At 42.3% G+C, this 15390-nt stretch overlaps 1 protein-coding gene across 7 annotated transcripts in view; it reads right to left on the bottom strand.

Annotated features, from left to right (window-relative positions):
* Positions 1-2969: 2969 nt before the first annotated feature.
* Positions 2970-15390, bottom strand: part of LOC129772813 (dynein heavy chain, cytoplasmic) — a 28778-nt gene continuing 16357 nt past the window's right edge. For 2 of the 7 annotated variants that reach the window (XM_055776301.1, XM_055776297.1), the window contains 7 exons: positions 15349-15375; positions 12190-15210; positions 11886-12126; positions 10951-11149; positions 7019-7136; positions 3613-6948; positions 2970-3555 (listed from right to left, as the gene is read on the bottom strand). In XM_055776301.1, the coding sequence (XP_055632276.1) occupies positions 3112-3555; positions 3613-6948; positions 7019-7136; positions 10951-11149; positions 11886-12126; positions 12190-15210; positions 15349-15375 (7386 nt within the window). In that variant the 3' untranslated portion in view covers positions 2970-3111. Of the gene's footprint in view, positions 3556-3612; positions 6949-7018; positions 7137-10950; positions 11150-11590; positions 11793-11885; positions 12127-12189; positions 15211-15348; positions 15376-15390 lie in introns of all 7 variants that reach the window. The other 5 variants (XM_055776300.1, XM_055776296.1, XM_055776302.1 and 2 more) reach the window with 3 other exon arrangements.

Consider the following 15390-nt stretch of genomic DNA (forward strand, 5'->3'; position numbering starts at 1 on the left):
CAATTGATAGGAAATATATCTACGCATCTATCATAACGAATAACATTTCATTTTTCTTGAGATAAATAATTGAATAATTGTGAAATATCAAGCATTGTCCCAATGCACTTTGTGCCCATTTTTGATTGGTCCATTTTGTGCTCCTCAAATCGTACCGACCAAAACGGGCAACCAGAGCAGCAGCGAAATAGAATGAAGCACGATTGGAAAGGAAAACGAAAAAATGAACGAAACATTGGTCGCAGTCTCACACATGCGTAATTCTCGAGCCAGCCAGTCAGCTTAAAAATCCCCGCTCCGCTGCCGTAACGATCATTCTCGTTCAAACCGTACACCACATCGGTTCGCATCACAACACATCAACAAACCAACACAAACAGCCATGGTTGGATATGGCAAAGGAGGAAAAGTGAAGGGAAAGGCAAAATCCCGCTCGAACCGTGTTGATCTGGAGTTCCCCGCAAGGGTAGCTAGGCCGAGCGCGTTAGTACCAGTGCTCCAGTCCACCTAGCTGGCATTATATAGTTTCGGCCGCCGAAGTGATCGAGTTAGCTGGCAAAGCTGCTCGCGACGATAAGAAAATCCGCATCCGGAACAGAACACATTCGGTTCTATGGACATCAAGACAACAGGCAGTTGCAGCGAGTGGCGAGTGGCAAACGCAATCGCAAAACGGCATCAGGTAGCAGAAGAAAAAAGTTTGTTCTTTATACAAACTGCTTTGGTGGCAAATCCAGAACAAGGCGGCATCGGGGGCGTTCGAAATGGTTTTCTTCACAACCACGAGTGCTAAGTTTTCTAAATTGGACCCATTCCATAAAACAAGGCGCTTTTCAGGGCCATTAAACCTTCCAAAAAAGAGTTTAGGAAATACAGTTCAATGCTTTCTAAAACATTATCCAAAATAATAATAAAACACAAATTGATTTTTTCATAATTTGTTTGACAGGATCTGATGAGTATGTGAATTTGGCAGTTGTTCTGAGCTTATTGATTTTCACCAATCCTTAAATTGCTTCTAGATTGAAAGTACAGTAATTTACACTTATCTCGACATTTAGCTAATTGGACGGACATGTAATGCGACATATTTAGATGGACATTTTTGTAAACATAGAGTTCGGGGTCCAAATTATGACCCCACATTGAAAGTCGACACTGTACCACTGTCATCGCAAATGTATAATTACAGGTTAAAATTACCTCCAATCCGATACTGAGTGGTGGTAATGCTACGTGCCATTGTATGTAATTTACTGTAAAATATGTCACAAGCTGGATGGGAAGAAATTTTTCAACTGTGAAAGCTGTGGCGAGTGGCAAATGCAATCGCTAAACAGAAAGGTTTAGCCGAACAAGATGGGGATATCGAGTGATAATAAAAAAAAAACTCTTTAGATTGAAGATAATTTTGTGATCCTGAAAAAGACCCTTTTTAGCCTGCATGTGAATCCAACGAGCGAACAAATCGTAATGAATGTATTTTTTTGCCATCGCTCCCTTTTAACGCTCATTCATTCGTCTCGTTGAACTCGCCCCTCTGGCTGAGTCTGCCGATTTGTCTCTATCCTGTGAGTGTGTACCGCTAGAGTATAAAACACGCGGACCCCAAAAAAATATCTTATTTTCTTTCAAATCGTAAACCCGTGTGGTTGTACGGCATCGGCATCGTGGACGTAACAAAGGAGGACAAGTTAAGGGAAAGGCAAAGTTCCACTCGAATCGTGCAGGTGTGCAGTTCCCTGTTGGTCGCATTCACTGATTGCTCCGCAAGGGTAACTAGGCCGAACGGATTGGTGCCGGAGCACCAGTATAACTAACAGCGATTATAGAGTTTCGGCCGTCGGAGTGCTCGAGTTGGCTTGCAAAGCTGCTCACGACAATCAGAAAACCCGCATCAAGAACAGAGCAGCTTTGGTTCGGCGCTCATCAAGGCAACAATTAGTTTCAGTGAGTGGCAAAGTGTTTCTCCGGCACGTCCCATTAAATGTAATTTACTGAACAACATGTCACAAGCTGGATGGGAAGAAATTTTCCAGCTGTGAAAGCAGTGGCGAGTGGCAAACGCAATAGCTAAACAGGAAGATTTAACCGAACAAGATGGGAATATCGAGTGATAACAAAAACACAACACCAAAGGTTCTTTTCAGAACCATCACCATATTCATAAAGAGTAAACAGTAAACTAATCCATTTTTCAGGTAGATAGGTAGGTATTCACGTAGGAGAAGAAAATAAAACAATATATTTAAAATATATATTTAACAAAAGCTGTCCCCTTTGTATAGTCCTACGTCACTTCGGTTATGTCCCCGACATTACCCACCCGTCTTTTTTCATTCTGGATTCTTCTTTGGCTATATTTTGCGAGATTTTTATGAAAACTTGAGACAACACAGTGACTTCGCGCCATTTCTCTTCCAAGTTTCCTGATCCACAATCCAGAATGTTCCCAAATACGATGGACTGTGAGAGAATTATTGTAAACTCCAAAGCCGGGGATCGGCATTAGGAACTGAAAGCGTTTCTGTACGTTCTTCCAGATAGAAAATAAGGATATTGTGCAATGGACAATTAACTTTGGGAAGGGAATTTGTCAGGGTTCTGAAATTCGAAGGTGTTCAATGATTTTCCATTTCCGCAAGGGTGAATTATACCTGCGAAAATGCTACGTTGAATAACAAGATTTATTAAATTGATGCGTTGGGAGAAGAACATCCTCAAAGTGTCGAAGAGTAGCGAAGGTAACACAGTTGACCGAGGACCAGGTGTTTTGGGGAACTGGACATGGGATGAACGATTTTCAACAAGTTTGGTCACGCTGGTGCATTGTAGATTGAGGCAACAGCCGATTCATACGCTTGATTGAAATGCGAAGCAGTACTGATTCGTGAACCTGGTTCATTGGTGAGGACTAGCGAATTAAAAAGTTACATGGGAGGTGATAACATTGTAACAAACTCAATTCGTATTTTGAATGAATAAGATAATAGTGCATTTGATTATTATAAACCCAACAAATTTAAACCATAAACCGGTGATTAAGCATGCTTTTGAATAATTAATGTAGTGTTTAAATATCATATGAGTTCGAATTCAAATAACCGCGCTTTAATTTAGAGCGGTTGAAGAGAGCACTGCTACACCTCGTTCGTAAAAACTGTGTGGATCCTGCCCAGGTGCGACTGTCATATCAACTGTAAACAACAGCTCGGTTCTGGTCGAATTCAAATATACTGGTAGCGTTAGCTTAGTCGGACGACTCGTTTCCGAATCTATACGTGTCCACTTGAGCAGTGTTAACGGAAGCTCGGTCATAATTGCCGATGTTAGCAGCAGTTGATTATTCTTGCACTGTGCGCCCTGAAGTTTCAATCCAGATATACCGAAGCTGCTATCTTTGAGATTATCGAAACCATCCGATCCATTTTCTGTGATGGTGACGTTTAATGTTAGTTCCTCTAGAGACCAACTGTTCGCTTGAGCTACACACTGACGAGTTGCAGTAATGTAGGCTTCTGGATTGAAAAGCCCACCCAACCACACTGGGAAACTCTGAAAATATGATTTATGATTAGAGCATCCGTACAAAATTTATTGACAACAATTTACCTGTAACTCCTTTGCTCCAGCTTGCGAGACAAGCATTGAAACCTTCTGCAATTGTTGGACACGATGGCTGAAGTCAGTGATCCATTGAATTACGGTGCAGCCAGCTGGAACTGTGTAACGTCTCCATCCAGCCGGAAGAATGCCTCTTACTAATTCACTAAGCATAGTGCGATGATAGTTCGTTTGCTTCTTTTCACCCTGGCAAATGTACACCACATCCTGCAGATCGCTAACCACCGTTTGGAGGAGTTTTGCTCCGGAGGAAACTTCCCTCTCGAAGTATCGATATAGTGGATCCTTTATATTCTCAACAGTTCGCCTCAGTGTGGCCAATTTTTTCGGTAGCAGCTCCAACCATGTTAGTGCACTGTTGTGTAAAGTTTTCATCCACGAAGGACGACCATCCTCCTGACGAGTTTGCACAGCATCTAGGCTTTCATCATTGCTGTATGCAAGCTCATCATCATCCTCGAGCTGTTGCATTTTCAACAATTTGCTTATTAAATCTGTTCCACGTGTAGTTAGCAGCACCTTTTCGGCGTTATTTGGCAATCCGAGCCAAGACGGTGTTTGACGATCCGCCAAGGCTTCAATCCACTTGAGGAAATGATCTCGACGCGTACCATCAGGCATAGTAATATGACGCTGTCCATTAGGCCCACCTGCAACTCCATCAACGTTGGCAACCAGCGCGAATTCGGCCTCGAAGCTGTGCGCCGTGAACAGTTTGGATAGGAACGATGAAAGCAGACGTTGATCGAAATCGTTATCAATTTTACCACCGTAAATGCTTTGAGATAGTAATGTCACTAAAGCATCCCATGGAACCTTTTCTGGGGGAAGATTTGTGCGTCCCATAGCAGTAGCATCGATCCATGTATCTAATGTATCGCAAGCGACACGCAAATCCGACTCATTGAATTCGTACTTCTTAGCCCATCCAAGTGGTACATAGCGTAAGCGCTCCTGAACTATGGCGTGGAACCATGAAAGCAAGAAATAGAGACGAGCCCGTTCGCTGGGGGGTTTCATCATGCGCGTAGCTGGAACCGTGGAGAATGTGCGTAGCAAGTTTGCCCGAATGCCTGGTGGAGGTTCGTACACAAAGATGCGGCCAGCTCGGAGGAGATTGACTGGAACTTTCGGATTGATTTCCATTGTGAGGAATAGTCGAAATCCAGAGTGTGGTTGCAGAGAATGTAGTTTCTTCTCCAACTGGACCAGCCATTGTGGGGCCAGGTGGACGTTTTTGAGAAGAACCCATCTGCCAGTTTTGCATGCCATGTTGATAGCGCGTTCGGCCTGATTGAAACCTTCTGCAGAGCCGATAGCAATGCTCGATATTTGTTTGTTCAGTTCGGCTGCCAAATCATCCACACGTGAGGAGGCATCGTACCCTGTAACAGAACAGAGCAATGCTGGTGTGTTACTGGTGAATTCCTTGTCGACACATGCGGCAAAATCGAGTTCCTTTTCGGCCTGTGGCATGAAGTCTTCTCCTAGAACGGTTGCGACGAATAAGTGAGCCGCTGCGATAACTCGATCCGGTCGGAAAGCTTGAATTAGCAACAGCTGATGCATGGCAGCAGCTACTGCAGATAGAGCCTTCGATTCATCCCAAAGAACGGGGACGTTCTGTTCAGGTGAACCTTGCTGCAACCAAGCAGACAACTCTGGCATTGCTTGTATCTTGTCTAACAATTTGCGGAATATGGACAGTCGATTAGCCAGACGAGTAACGGATTCCAACTGTTCGGCACTAACTCCGTCAACGTGATTAGGTGACGATACCAAACCTTCCTTATTTCGCAGGAAAAAGCTAAACTCTTGATCCAGATTCGCTTCGTTAGTTCCTTTCAGATGAATTCGGCAAAGCAAAATGGCAAACGTGAGGCGATCGGCATGAAGCATACCACGCGCAACGCGGTCGTAACAGACTCTATACAAATCCGATGTAATAATGGAGAGTCGATTTGTATGATCTGTTTTGCCTTCCAGCTTGGGATTGTTATGGAGAACGGTGCTGAAAATGTCCAAGAACATTTTCAGAGAGTACTGGTACAGGAAGTGAACCTGATTGAGACTGTCCATTGTGAAATAAATATTACTACAAGCTTGAGACAATGAAAGATATTGCTGCGAAACGGTTTCGATCTCCCCAATGACCTTATCAGTTTCTTCCACCTTCTGGCCGATGTCGGCAGCTTCTTTCTTCAACGTTTCCAAGGTTGTAATGACAGAGTCATCATCTAGGATCTTGCCTTTAGCATCGTTCAGTGCCTGCAACAAGCTCTTCTCGAGCTGTCGCAGCCGCAGATGGAATTCACCTTGCAGCTTCAGTAGATCCGAACGCTTTTCGTCGATATCAGGCCGTTCAGCTTTCAGCACTTGGTTCAAACATTGCGACTGCAGCGAGCTTCTGGTGACTGTGAAGTTAACGAAAGTGACTCGAGAACAAATATCCGGTGGAAACTCTACAGTGGGATCGCGCGTCGACAAGAATATAACAAATGACGGCGACAGATCGATGTCCTGATCGCCAAGAGTAATTAACACACGACCTCCCGTGCGGCGCAATTCTCGATTCAGCACCGGATTTAGAATTGGATCATAATTCTCAACGTCCTGTACTAGCAATGGATTACCAAAACGTAGCGCCGACTCTAGATTCTTGCGGAACGAATCATCCAAGAAGCTTGTCTTTGTTATTTTTTTGTCCTTGAATTCATTTAAGATGAACTCTGTAGCCTGTCCAGACGGGTCAATAATCAGCGGATAGCGGTTGAACCGTTTCAACATAATTGCATTCTCTGTGCAAAGATCATCTGTTGGCAGGGCATTCGCTTGCCAACGAAGTCTTTCATCGGGGTTGGATAGATACTCGGTTCTTGCGATATCTGCGCGGAACAGAATGTTGGCGGCTTGCAAGTGTTGGCACCAAGTTGAGAACAGATTACTACGATAGTGTTGGTCGAAGTATCCACCGTATGCGATGAAGGCTGCCGAAAGCAGCACATCTCCAATGATGGTGGACATTTGCGAGCGGAAAGTCTCGCTGGTGGCCTCCCATCGTTCTCGCTCAATGACCAAACTTTTCAACAGAGCAATCGAACGGTCGACCTTAGCCTGCACATTCTCCAAATCGGTCTTTATTGCCTGCGCTTGCGAGATAAGTTGTGCATATTCTTCCTTGTATGAAGCGATACTCTGTTCCAACTGGGTGATTAGTTCTTTCACCTCCTGGCCGTGTTTGATATTCGTATCGGCCTGTCGTTCCAGCGAGCTCAGCTCATCACGCAGTGGTTCTACTCGTTTCAACATATCGGCATATTCCACCTGAAAGAGACAGACGATTCAAATCATAATGCATAGTGAATGGGGTTTGATTTGGTGAAATTATATTTACCTGAGCGATGGCCCACTTGACCATGGGTCCACAAGCCATCGAGGCGCGGTTAACTTTTTCAAAGTTATAGTCCGGATTGCTGAGATATCTCGATTTCATCTTTTCACGAACGTCGTCGCTGTTCAGGAACGGTATGAGAAGCAAACATGGTGTTAAACGATATGATTTGATGTGAATTGCATTAAATTAGGTGTTAGAATTTATGTTATCTACATAATTAATAAACGGTGGTATTGATATATTTCCATTAACCGCATGCTTGTAAAGCGTTTCACAAGTGTTTTTTGTTTATCAGCGTAATATGGAAAAATGTATGTTTTCATTAACGAATGTGTGAGTGTTTCTTGCAACCGAAATAAATAATAATAATAATTGTACAGGATAACAGAAAAATTGTATGCTATGTTGTCTACAATTCGCAGAAAACCTAACTTGAATATTCGGACTGAGGCCTGTTGTCGTAATCTTCTTCTTTTCTGAATAACCAACATTCTTTATTTGCTTAACATTGGGTAAAACTGATGACAGATTTCGGGGTCAATAAAGCTTGAAACATTTAGAATCCGGAATCACTGTTCTTTTTATAGCAGCCGCCGTAATAGGCGTATCTGAAATCTTTTGACAACAAATTGTTTGGAAAATCTGTATCTTTTTCGGCGGTCAAAATTTCACGTCGATCCTTTTTTTTCGAAGAGGTTGTGCAGGTTAGAAACCGAGAAAAGAAATTTGATTTTGGACAACCACATAAAAAATCCGCCGGTACTAAAATATCGAAATCGATGAAAGTGAACGTAAACATTTGTTCGGATGAATCAGGATCAGAGACTACGACATCGCCGAAAAAAAACATAACTCTAACCAAAGTGCCATACGGAGAATCCGTATGCGAGATGATTGTCGCAATTTACGTGTCTGCAAGCAACTAAACAGGATGCTGAGGCAAAATCGGGTGGTCAAAAGACGCCCTCGAAAGTTGTACAACAAGGTTTTGAAGAAGTACGAAGGATGCATGCAGATGGATGACGAAACGCACATGAAGATGGGTTTTGGACAGCTCACAGATTTGAAATACTACGAGGACACTATCAGAGGAAAAGAGTGCCAAAGTGGCTCGGGAAGCTTCAGACATGAAAAGATCGCGGAAAAAATGGCTGCTGAGAATGACCAACAGAGTCCAAACATAGATGGAGGGTATCCGAAGAAAAGTACTTTTCTTAGAGTACTCATTAAAACTCTAACGGAATATTTTTTTGAAAAGATTAATAAACAGGGTGTCGATTCGAACCCGAAAAAAAATCTCGATATCCCCTAATTTTCCTCTTTTTTAAAACAAATTCAGATGTAGAGGCGCAATTAGTTCTGTAGTTGTAGTTCTTGAAACAATTAATTGGTTAAAACAATAAAATTTATCGACACACACGATATCTTGCGATAAATTAATTGTTTGTGATTTTCAATTGAGTAAAACAAAAACTAGAAGTGTTGTGAAAGATAAGAAATTGGATTTATCCGTAAACTTATCCTTTCCAAAAATGATCATTCGTTTTTCGGATCATAATGAGCAAACTTGCTGCTTTTATTGCTAACAATATTGTTTCAGTGCAGACTCTGCACTGCACTACTCTGGAGCTCCTCAAATTTGCCCAATACAGTCAAAAGTTTTGATCGGAAACAATGATGGAAGGGTCAAGAGAGGATATGGCTTTCGTCACAGCATACACCAATGCTTCAGAAGCTTTATAACCAGTACTTACAACATTACTTCGCATCCTAGACGAAATTGTGAAATTTGTATGTCGTAAAATTGTTGTTGTTTTTTGTATCCATCCATCCTTGAATGCACCGTGTAATCAATGATGCAATCCGTAGTTACCCAAATTCAAGAGTTTCTCTTCTCCATTTTGAAAGTCAAGTTGCAGCTTGCGTTAACCCGTTTTATTGCAAGCGTTCGAACAGCAACTTCTATAATTGTTGCATGGCTTTGGAAAGCAAGTATATGGTAAGTTTAGCATCAAATGATAGCCTAGTCTATTAGCTACCACCTACTATCAATTTCATTCAAATTTGTTTCATTTTATTGGGCAAAAAAATCGGTTTGAAGCAACTTTGTTCGGAAAGTACATAACCTCACATAACCTAATAAAAAACAAAACCTTATAAAATTTAAAAATTTGTAAACTTTTCTACAATATTACTTTGATAAAAGATCACACATTGTGATGTAGGAAAAAAAACCATTGGATTGGACCTCATACAGGAACAAAAATGTAGGTTTTGGCCAATGTTTTTGTTTGACGCTTTTTTATTTTTATCATTTTCCGGAAAACGGAAAAAATAATTTTTGAAGATTAGGGTTTCTGTAACGCTAATGACCAAAATTATACCAATTGTTTATGTTAAAAAAATATTTTTACAGCTTGGTCGTTGGTGGGTTAAATGATTAATTCAAGTTGGTACCGTCCACTAAACACAAGAAGATGTTTGTTCAAAGATATATTTCCTGATGCTTGAGAACATCCTAGAACATTGACGTAATGTAACTATTTACCACCTCCTTCTCTTTTTCTTCCCAACGTCTGACATTCAGATCTATCTGCAGTTTTTTTGTAGACTAGTTCAAAGACTCGTCGAAACCAACGACAATGTATAACTTGCAAACATTCATCGGGCTCAGATATTGAATACAGAGCAATGCCAAACATCATCATAAAGCTCATTTGATCACGTCCTTGATGGACCTTTTCAGATTTCTGACTGTCATGAAACATTCTTCTCAATATAACCATGTCCTTTTCGGCAGTGCAGAGTGATTTGTGACACATGACTGTTTCCAGAAACCTAAGAATCCCAGCTTTGATAGTATGGTTTTTGAGCATGAATTTATAGATAGTTTTCTAAGAAGGAAAAACAAAGAGAATTGATTGAAGTTGAACTACAGATATTGATTGCATAAGTAAGGGATCAGTTGCAACACAACTTGAAGGTGCCTGATTCGAGCTCATTGTGTGAATACGGAACAGTACGCGCATCCTTACTATTGTCGAACAACCACGACGAAAACTCTGGATCTTGCAGCTAAATGCCTTGAGGGTGGTGTTGTCTGGCATTTTGTTCTTAGCACTGTTATGCTTCCTTTGTTACAGATAATAGTAATATGTTCTTAGTCAAACTAGTCAAATACATGTTTTACGTATCATTATTTTTCTAATTACGACGATAATCAAAATTCTGATTGACGCAATTACGTTTTCCCTGATTAACGAATTTTGTTGATATGCCCAGATTTTACCTGACATTGTTTGAATTTCCTGATTTTCAAGTTTTTTCCAGGTAGTAGTTAACCCTTTCCCGTGCAACATTGAGTCTCACTCGTGGGTACTTGAATAACATAGGACACTAGAACGCTCAGCAGGCTAATGGAATCACTTGATGTGTGACGTATTAAATAATACGGGAAGGGGTTAATTGTCTGCATTTTTATACAAAACATTTTTTGCACCTTTGACCAATCCCGTAATACTACTGGTTTTGTGATTCCGGATTGTAAATGTTTCAAGCCTTAAATAGAGAGCAAAGTTTGCTCTTTTAAAAATCGACTTCGTTAGTAGCTATCGGTATCGAGCAAACGGCAATCCCGGATTTTATAGGAAAATTGTATGAAAATGAACATCGTGATATCGTAGGGCAAAGGGATTTCCTCATGTGAAATTTTATAAACAAACCGATAGTAGGTAAAAGAATAACAAATGGCCGTAATGTTGAAGTGACTTTTACAAAAAAAAAAATCATATATGAGACAAGAAATCACGAAATTCTACTCTGTAAATTTGCCGGTAGAAGTAAACTAATAACAGCACAAACCAATCAAACAAACTACAATCAAACCATGATAGAAAAAAAGAGAAGATGCAGTAAAAAGACGTCATGCTTACGTTATGTCTTCGGTACTGAAATTAGACACAATAGAATTGATAAAGTTCTCCCGCATTATGACGGCGCGAATCGACTTCCAGTCGGAGGCGTTCTCTCCCAGCAGCAAACAGATGGACTCCAGTGCCAGCTTGACTACGGCCGGCGGGTTGGCCATGGAACGAACCTCAACGAGATGCTGTTTCTTGATAGATTTGACCGCTGTTTTTGTTGGGGTCGGTTTTTAGTATTGAGTATATATATATTTTTTTTTGTAGTAGGTTAACGGACAAGTGTTGAGCAATATTTGATATTTTGTGATGTTAGGTGTGTGTTTGTATATGATGACATCCATGGTAAGAAAAAAGAAAAAAAAATGCAACATTTAGTTATTCTCAAGTGAATTTTGAAAATGAATTTTGTGAAAAAGTTTCAATTAGGATATTAAATTGCAGCGGCCAGCCCAAGTGTTATTATTTGTTTATCGATCTTCATTCCGCATTCGTACTGATAATACTATACTGTATGTTTTAGAATATTGGTCACATCACTTTAAGCAACACAGCATGTTGAATTTTAGTTTTTCAGCGTTATAAGCGGACGATTATCGTACACATATTCGAGGATATTCTGTATTTTGCATTGCTATTGGACGATAATTACGTAAGTTGTGCTGTGTCGAACTTCACAATCGATGTGATGAAGCTATCTTTGACCAATATCTGACGGATTGCTTTCCAATCCCCGCCACGATCATCCTCTCCGAGTAACAAACATACCGATTCCAGGGCCAGCTTGACCGGTGCGGGGGGATTTGCCATGGTACGTACTTCGGCTAACTGCTTCTTTTTTATATTACTTACAGCTAATGGTTTGAGAAATCAGATTCTTTTATGAATAAAAGCTTAGATACGACAGCAAAAACTTTCCACAAAAAATTTGAGCTCGAAAAACTTACCCGCTTGTGCATCGATAACGGCCGGTTCGACCTGCGCTAAGTCTGCCATTACATCTTTACGTTTTTCCTCGATTTTGATAGTTTGTTCGGCTAGTTGTTGTTGAATTTCTTGTGATTGGACTTTCTTTTTCTCAGCTTCCTGTTGATCCTTGAACATTTGCTTCAGTTTGGCGTTTGCAGCTTCGTTCTTCGCGTGCAGCTCTTGGGATTTTACCGCCAACGATTTCTGCATTTCTTCGACCTAAAAAAATGAACAGAATAAAAAAATCATATTCGTGAGTGACATCTTCCGCTTATCACTGACCTGTTCTACTGTTTCAGCAATCTTGTTCAAACCAACGTTCAGATGTAACTGTTGTTCTTCCAAATCGCTACGCTTCTCAGAGTATAATTTAACGAAGTGATGAATGAAGTCCAAATAGTGACGTGGTGTGATAGCCATAGTGCGTCCACCACGCTTTGCTAGCCGTGTATTGGCCTTGTGGAGAGTTTGATGAACATAGACACAAGCGTTAATTACGGCATCACGGTGCGATGGTGTGTTGTTTATAAGCGGACAGGCCGCTGGGAAGAAATCGGGAGCGGTCCAGGTTGGTTTCTCCAGATCCACTCGAACAGTAAACTCTTTGCCCACTTGGAATAGCGCCGAATCTGACCAATCACCGAACCAGTTCAGAACGCAACGATTGAACAGCGCCGGAGAGGTTGCAGCGCGATCCTTCAATCCATCCGTTGACGGATTCATGGTGAATACAACGTGCAGATTGCGCATTACTTGTTGTGTGAACCATTTGTACAGTTCGTCGCTAGAATCCAGCATAAGTCCTTCGCGTTGAGCTCCCTCCTTGCATTGTGTCATTAGCGTAGTGTACTCATCACCTTCGAACAATCCAGGGACTTCTCCGTTAGCCAGAAGTGTGTTCATCCTTTCCAGAAAGCCGGAGTCTAGTACATTGGATTCGTCGAGAATGAAAGCTATTTTCTCGTCTTTGCATCCCGAACGTCTCAATACACACCGCAAGTCTTCGTCGAAATCTTCGCTGGTGTACTTATTGTGAACCTTAATCTGGAATATTGACAATCCATTCATCCAAGCGACGAAGCGGGACAGTGTCGTTTTGCCCGCACCGGACACACCAATTAGCAGCAGATGTCCTTGTGGCTGACGGAAAATTCGATCGATTCTCAGCACGTGCTCCAAAACTTCATCGAATAACACTAGCGGCACATCTAGCTCCTCCTCGTAGAAGATCTTTAGACGAGCCTTAACGTAGTCTCTCAGCTCCGCACGGTTCACCGGCATGTAGTCCTTCGATAGCCAGTTGCTGTACAGAATCGGACGTTCCAGAGCCTTCTCGCGGTCCACACTTGGGAAGTGTTTCATTGCAACTAAATCAATGTTTTCATTGGTCCAACGGCGCTCAGATTCTTCAACCAGACGATCTTGGAAGAGTCGAAGCGCTTCGTGAGCCCATAGCCGTACCAAACCTTCAACGGGAAGGTTGTCCAGTGGTCGAATTGCTTCGCAGATTCCACGTACCCAACGTGTCATCTCACGGGGCGAGTAGACATAGTGTGGTTGCATATCCTGCGTGAAACGATCTTGTGAGGCTAAATAGAACTCAACCATGGCATTGGTGAGTGGTTCTGCATAACCCCGCAAGTTCGGCATCAGGCGTAACATAGCACGACTGAACGTGCCATAGATCTGTTTGAGTGAAGTCTCTCCAGGATAATCGACGTAGATGATTGGAACGTGCCGTAGGAAACGATGGGATAACGGTTTGCGTCCGGGATCGGTTGGAGGATTACAAGCTCCAACGAATTGGATTCGTTCCAGAGAAACCCATGACTGATCAGCAGCTCGGTAGAAGCCTTTGTGTTCCACAAGTTGACGGAGGAACGAAATGACTCGCTGCGTACCGTAGGAATCCATATCGGGAAGATTAATTTCGTCACAAAACAGCACAAGCCATTTGCCCAGTTGAACCGGTGCTAATACAACCCCGTTGGGCGTTTTACGATACTCACAGTAGTGGTCGAAAGTTTTAAGCAGAAGTTCCGGGGTCGTTGCCGATGAGAAGTTCAAACCGACAACTTCCATGTCTGGAAGAGCTCTCAAAGCCGAGAATAGAGTCATTGTTTTGCCGGAACCTGGTGGACCACACAGCACCAACGGTTTATGTTCGGCAAGCCAGGTGTAAAGTAGCGACTCGTGGCGAACGGTATCCAGTGTTGGTACAACAACATCAGGAGCAGCAACTTTGTGTGTCTCCACTTCGATGACCGGTACTTTGTTTGACCAAGGAACCCAATCGCCTTGAATGTTCACTTCATAGTCAATTATTGGATTACCAGTTTGTGCTGGCAGAGTGACCGTTGTTACACTACGCAAAAAGTCTCCCAGATCGGAACGGACCTTCAGTTTGGCGTCACCAGCGAAGGACCAAAGTAAAGAGTAAATGAGCAGTTTAGGGATATACTGCTCGAGTTGCTCTGGGGGAACAGGGAAATCCGGATGCTGCTGGTTAAAGTTCAGAACGTTTCTTGCGCCTTGGTTAAGCATTGAAAAAAGAGAGCTGAGTGCCCGCAATCGGGTAAAGTCCATAATGTGCTCCTGAGTCATTGCATATTCCAAACAACGTATCACCAGACCGTCGGAAGTGAAATATGGTTGCAAAAGAGCGCCAATCTCACGTTGTGTTTGCAAAGCCGGTGTATTCTCATCCTCCTTATCAGTGCCTTTGGATTGGGTTGTGAAACTTTCTTCTTCGCCGTCCTCGAGTGGAATGTTCTTCAGGCGAGCCATATAGTTTTCGAAGATCATTTCTGTTGAAAGAACATCTTCCGAGAACCAAACCATACCGCAACGGGACACAGTAGCTAGGGTAGCGTATTTCAAATCCTGAACTTCAAACATGATCCTCACGTTCGGAGGCAACGACAAACGTTCGCCGTTGGGAAGGGTAAGTAATTTGTTATCATCTAGCACAGAGTTCAAATTCTCCACCCATTCCGGATCGACGTCACCGTCGAATATGATCCACTGGCGCTTATTAATCTCGCCACGAACGTTGTCGATAATCTTACGCAATACATGGGTGAACAAACCATCGGTCCACTCGCGAGTATTGGGATCGAGCACACCGTACAGAGCCTCCTTCGAAATGGCTTTGGGATCAATAACATGAGCAACACCTTCCGTTCCTTCGAAGCGCTCCAAAGCTTTCAGGAGCACCTTCCATGCTGTTGATTTGCCAGAACCGGATGGGCCAACCATCATCAAACCATGATTCAGGTTCGAAATTTGGTACAATTGTAGAACCTATGTTGTGTAACAGAAAGAGAATTTTAATGCTTAGGTTTTTTTTTGTACTGTAACACTAACACAAGCGCTGAACACAAGGAAACGAAGCGAAACCATGAAAAACGAAACCTGTTACGAGAAAAGGGCAAAACTCACTTTATCCACCCACGTTTCACCGAATCCCTTTTTTGTTAGTTT

This window comes from Toxorhynchites rutilus, chromosome 3 (genome assembly GCF_029784135.1).
Source record: "Toxorhynchites rutilus septentrionalis strain SRP chromosome 3, ASM2978413v1, whole genome shotgun sequence".
NCBI classification, from domain to species: Eukaryota; Metazoa; Arthropoda; class Insecta; order Diptera; family Culicidae; genus Toxorhynchites; species Toxorhynchites rutilus.